The 5795-nt window shown below is 38.0% G+C and overlaps 1 protein-coding gene across 5 annotated transcripts; it reads left to right on the forward strand.

Annotated features, from left to right (window-relative positions):
• Positions 1–924: 924 nt before the first annotated feature.
• LOC113770900 (protein FAR-RED IMPAIRED RESPONSE 1) lies at positions 925–5579 on the forward strand. 5 transcript variants are annotated; one of them, XM_027315522.1, is made up of 9 exons: positions 925–1239; positions 1628–3830; positions 3921–3977; positions 4093–4161; positions 4287–4361; positions 4493–4561; positions 4638–4682; positions 4777–4976; positions 5061–5579. In XM_027315522.1, exons 2-8 carry the CDS (start codon positions 1728–1730, stop codon positions 4831–4833), a joined length of 2475 nt encoding a protein of 824 aa, XP_027171323.1. In that variant the 5' UTR covers positions 925–1239; positions 1628–1727; the 3' UTR covers positions 4834–4976; positions 5061–5579. The 5 variants fall into 5 exon arrangements, with proteins under 5 accessions (XP_027171323.1, XP_027171325.1, XP_027171324.1 ...); XM_027315524.1 differs by having other exon boundaries at positions 4293–4361; XM_027315523.1 differs by having other exon boundaries at positions 925–1221.
• Positions 5580–5795: the final 216 nt, after the last annotated feature.

Here is a 5795-nt window from a genome sequence, read left to right on the forward strand (position 1 = left end):
ATGGATTAAGAAAAAGGTGACTTTGTATGATTATGATGTCTAATCTAATATTAGTTATTATATTATGTGGCTTGCTTCTTTACTTTATTTACTGGTGATCAATGTCTGTCTTCTTAGAAATTTGTTTGGAAATTTGTTGTCTAAAGATACAATAAATATAGCTGAAAGTACAATGTTTGCTATTTCCTTATTTGGCTTAATCCAGAAATCCAACTTTCTCATCCTTTGGGTTTCAATCTTTAACAACCAGATAGGACACAAATGGTTGGAACAATTCTTGCAGAACTCTTGAATCCTTGTAAACGTTCATCTGACAACTTTTACAATGTTGATTATGGAATTAGGGAGTTCCTCTTTGGGGTAGCTGGATTTGGTCTTCTCTTTGGATATTAAGTGCTCATCTCTTTGAAATGTTGCCTTGTGACCACAGTTCCCATTCATGAGCTAACAAAGCACCACAATATTTGCAACCAAATTCATTGTTTCTGTTGTCATATATACTCACATTAAGAGAGCCATTGTGCAGCATAACTATCTGTTCCTAACTTTTGCTTCTCTCCTGCAATTTTCACAAAATTTGTATTTACACCCTCTAATGTTTTATTGTGTTAAAATATGTTGTTACTTTTTGTAGACATTAACTACACAATGTACTAAATTGAAGGGCATTGATGGAATAAAAAAACTTTCTCTCTCTTGATATCATTTTTTTATTGTTGCTTGGACTTACATGTAGCAAGATTATTAACTTTAGAGGAGGTCAGCGATATTAATAAAAAAATTTAGAGGGAGGCCAGTGATATTGTTAGAAACTTTAGGGGGTTTCTGAAATTATCCCTTTTTAAAAATAAAAATAAATAATCAAACCTCACTAATGTTTTTTTATCTTCCCTCCTCGTCCTAGGGCCGCCCTCGCCCCACCCCCCTCTCCCCCCACGCGCCGCTTCTCTCCCCAAATCAAAACCCATTACGGCTGCAATCTCTTTATGGCGCTATCAAACACAGCCTTATATTTCTTTCTCCCTCTACTACGCGCCCCAAGTTAACGCCACCCTTCTCCAGTCCCACCAATTACTGTACAACTCTTTGAACATTTTCGTGACAGAGGAATAGAGGATCACCTCTCTGGCTGGGATTCCTCTACCGCCCACACATCCAACCGTGATTGCTCCCGAACCAAATGGCTTCCGCCTGTCAATTGTCAGAACGTGGGAATCTTAGGTGGTTTCTCTGTCTGAAGTAAGCATGTACTCAATTTTTTTTTGACTCGTAGCTTTAGGGTTTCTTTCGTTTTTCCTTTATTATTTTAAAAATACAGCTTTATATTATTATTTGTGCATAATTTCAATACTTTCTTCTATTCTGAAAAACTCTCCGCCAAAAGATAAATAAATATTTTGGTGATAATGTTCCCGATTATCGAGTAGTGTTTCAGTTGGTGCTTCATTTGGTGGCCGTCTCTTTTCATTTCTTCTTTTCTTTTGAATTTAGCTGCTTTAGTCATTGCTTTGTTGGGGGTATTACAACTTTATTTGAAAGCCAGCAGGAAATGTAAGCTCTGCTGTCCCATTTGCTAAATCTATAGTAACTATTTGTGTCTGCTCTTGAACTACTGTTTCGGTTGCAGCTCTTAGTTTATTAATTTGGGGAATAGGATATGCACTAAAAGGTTGCATTTGGCTACTGAACGTTTTTGGATAATCTAACTTGTGGATGTGGTTGAGGGTATGGTGGATAGTTCTGAAAATGCAATCCAAGTGACTGCACATATGGTTGATGTTGCCGATCAAGCATCTCACAGGGATGTGGGGATTGCCCACTCGACCGCCAAGGATATAACTGGATTTGGTGGGGTTACTGAATTTGAGCCCCATGATGGTATTGAGTTTGAATCTCATGAGGCGGCTTATTCGTTTTATCAGGAATATGCCAAGTCAATGGGGTTCACCACCTCCATAAAGAACAGTCGACGATCAAAGAAATCAAAAGAATTCATTGATGCTAAATTTGCTTGTTCTAGATATGGTATCACACCTGAATCAGATGGGGGCAGTAGTAGACGTCCTAGTGTGAAAAAGACAGATTGCAAAGCTAGCATGCACGTCAAGAGAAAGAAGGATGGAAAGTGGTATATCCATGAATTCCTAAAAGAACATAATCATGAACTCTTACCAGCCCTGGCTTATCATTTCCGGATACATAGAAATGTGAAATTAGCTGAAAAGAATAACATTGATATTCTGCATGCTGTCAGCGAAAGGACAAGAAAAATGTATGTCCAGATGTCAAGACAATCTGGTGGAAGTCCTGAAATAGGCTTCCTCAGGAGTAGCTCAGACTCCCAGCTTGATCGAGGCCGTTCACTGGTGGTAGAGGAGGGAGATTCTCAATTAATGGTTGAATATTTCATGCACCTTCAAAGAGAAAACCCTTATTTCTTCTATGCAATTGATGTGAATGAAGATCAGCGTTTAAGGAATTTGTTCTGGGTTGATGCAAAAAGTAGGAAAGACTATAGAAGCTTTAATGATGTCATTGTTTTTGACACAAGTTACATGAAAGGAAATGAAAAAATGCCTTTTGCTCCGTTTGTTGGAGTAAATCATCATTTTCAACCGATGTTGCTTGGATGTGGATTGTTAGCAGATGAAACTGTGTCGACATTTCTTTGGTTAATGAAGACATGGCATAAAGCAATGGGTGGACAAGCTCCTAAAGTGATAATTACTGACCAAGATAAAGCATTGAAGGTCGCCGTGGAGGAAGTCTTCCCCAATTCACGCCATTGTTTTGCTCTTTGGCACATAATGGAAAGGTTACCTGATACCCTTTCTCATACAATTAAACAGCATGAAAGTTTTACACGAAAATTCAGCAAGTGTGTTTTTAAGTCGCTAACAGATGAACAGTTTGATATGAAATGGTGGAAGATGGTCGGAAGATTTGAACTACATGAAAATGAATGGATTCATTCTTTGTATGAAGACCGCAAAAAGTGGGTACCAGCTTTCCTGCGAGATGCTTTTTTGGCAGGGATGTCAACAATTCAACGATCTGAAAGTTTAATTTCATTTTTTGACAAATATATACATAAAAAGATCAGTCTGAAAGAGTTTATTAGACAATATGGTACAATTCTTCAAAATAGGTATGAAGAAGAAGCCATAGCTGACTTTGATACGTGGCACAAACAACCAGCACTGAAGTCCCCTTCGCCTTGGGAGAAACAAATGTCAACAATTTACACACATGCAATTTTCAAGAAGTTTCAAGTGGAGGTTTTGGGTGTAGTGGGCTGTCATCCTAAGAAGGAAAGTGAGAATGGAAGTGATGTGACTTTTAGAGTCGATGACTGTGAAAAAGGTGAAGATTTTACTGTCACGTGGAATGAGGCAACATCAGAGGTTTCTTGTTCATGCCTTATGTTTGAATTTAAAGGTTTTCTTTGTAGACATGCTATGATTGTTCTGCAAATGTGTGGTCTTTCTAGCATCCCTTTTCGATACATTTTAAAGAGGTGGACAAAAGATGTAAAGAACAGGCAAACTGTGGTGGATGGAACAGAAAGGATTCTGACTAGAGTTCAACGATACAATGATTTATGTAGACGTGCAATTGAATTAGGAGAAGAAGGGTCTTTATCTGAGGAGAGTTACAATATCGCTTTTCATGCACTCGTTGAAGGCTTGAAGAACTGTGTAGATGTTAACAACAAAACTGGTACTGAGTATAGCAGCAACCCTATTGTACTCCGAGGTGCGCAAGAGGAGAAGCATGGAGTCCTTTCTACTAAAGAAAGTAAAAAGAAGATCTCAAACAAGAAAAGAAAGGTTGTTCATATTCTCTAATTATTTGGTGAGTTCTTCTCCACGGTTCCACTCCATTGAATTCTTGATTGAAAGAGGCCATGTATTTGACAGGTACAATCAGAGTCAGAAGTTGCGACTCTCCAAGTTGAAGGCAGCTTGCAGCCAATGGTTTCTTCTCAATTGACCTTGTTTTAGTATCAGAATAAGAAATCTAGTTGACTTTCACAAGTATGTGTCTTCTTAGCTGATTTTACTGTATTGAACTGAATTTTCTTCCTCATAGGAGAATCTCAGCTCGGATGCAATGACCATCAATGGCTATTATGGAAGCCAGCAGAATGTGCAGGGACTCGTATGAACTTTATAACCCTTGATCAGATTACAAGTTTCATTTGTTAATGATTTTGCTTTAAGCTATAAAAATGCTAAGGTATAAGCTTCTGAGCAAGGGTAATGTAATCTTACTTGTGTGTTAAGCTGCAGATACAGTTGAACTTGATGGAGCCACCTCATGATGCTTACTATGTTAATCAGCAGAACATGCAAGGACTGGTATGTGAAACTGTTTCTGTATGTTGGGCTTTTCTTCCATGGTGAAATCAGATACATAGTTCAAAAAAGGGTGGTTTACAATGTATGAAGCATGAAGTTAAGCAGTTAAATAGTTTTTGAATTGATTGTAGGGTCAATTAAATTCAATTGCACCTAGCCAGGATGGATTTTTTGGAACTCAGCAAAACATGCATGGACTGGTAGTGTATTTTACTTCTTGATACCTTAATGAGTTGGCTATTTCACATTCGGAAACTTGAATATTTGCTTATGCAGGGGAATCTTGATTTTAGACCACCAAGTTTTACTTATGGCTTACAGGTCAGTCCCTTAAATAAGCAATGTTATTGTGTTCCAGTAGCATTGTGATGGTTAGGTAAAGGAGACAAATCACCTTGTGTCACCCCTATATCAGGATGATTCCCGTGTTAGATCTGGTCAGTTGCCTGGAGGCAGTGCTAAGCATGCATGAGGATGATGCACCTTTATTGGCTGACTTGTTGCCTTGTGAATTTGATTTGCAATTCAGCCTCCTGAGTTACTCAATTAAAAAGGAGGTCCAGGAAGAGATTCAGATGTCCCTGCTGCTCTTTTCCCAAGAGAACATTTGAATTGGTATTGTATTTCCATTTTCTCTCTCTGACTTTGGAAGTTAGACATACTCTTGCAGCTCATTTGACTAGATTTATTGACTGCTAGGTATGCTGCTCATGACACAACTGGGTGGAAATTCCTGTCCTGATATATAAGAGCACCAGCGATTTCTGGAATCATAAGAGAGACACGAATACATATTGCTATGACTATGCTCTGTTGAAGAAGGAAGTTTTGGTAGTTCTTGCAGGTAAATGAGTTGGATGGAGTAAAATTTTACTTCTTCTGGTGTCACAGGAAGTGCAAGTGCTAAGGCTATAAAAAGTTGCAGGGTTACAATTTAATGAATTGCATGCCACAATGCTCTTCTTCTCAAATAGAGGTCTCCGGATGCCTCCTGACCCTTCGCCCATTGAAATGTGTTCTTTGTCGCAATTATAGCCAGCTCCTGGGTTCTTTGAGAATCTTCTGCAGGGATATTAAGATTCTTCATTAGAATTAGAAATGTCTGGAAGTACCTTATCAGCATATTTTTGTATTTTAGTTTGCCTGAAATTTACTTGCTTCTTCTCAGTATAATTAGTTTGCCTGGATTTATTTGCTTTAAGTGTTTTGCTTTCTTTATTTTGGGCTAAAAGATTTAGGGCTGACAGCGCGCTTTTGCAGTTTTTTTTTTTTAAATATAATTTCCCTTCCTCTATGTTTTTTTTTTTAAATGTTTCATACTTGGTGCTTAAGTAAAGTTTCAAATCATGGTTGGAGTGCCATCAATTATTTTGTTATCCACTCTCCCCTCCTGGGGAATTTTTTTTTTATGTGAACAAAGCAGTTGTCTTTTTT

This window comes from Coffea eugenioides, chromosome 5, assembly GCF_003713205.1.
Source record: "Coffea eugenioides isolate CCC68of chromosome 5, Ceug_1.0, whole genome shotgun sequence".
NCBI classification, from domain to species: Eukaryota; Viridiplantae; Streptophyta; class Magnoliopsida; order Gentianales; family Rubiaceae; genus Coffea; species Coffea eugenioides.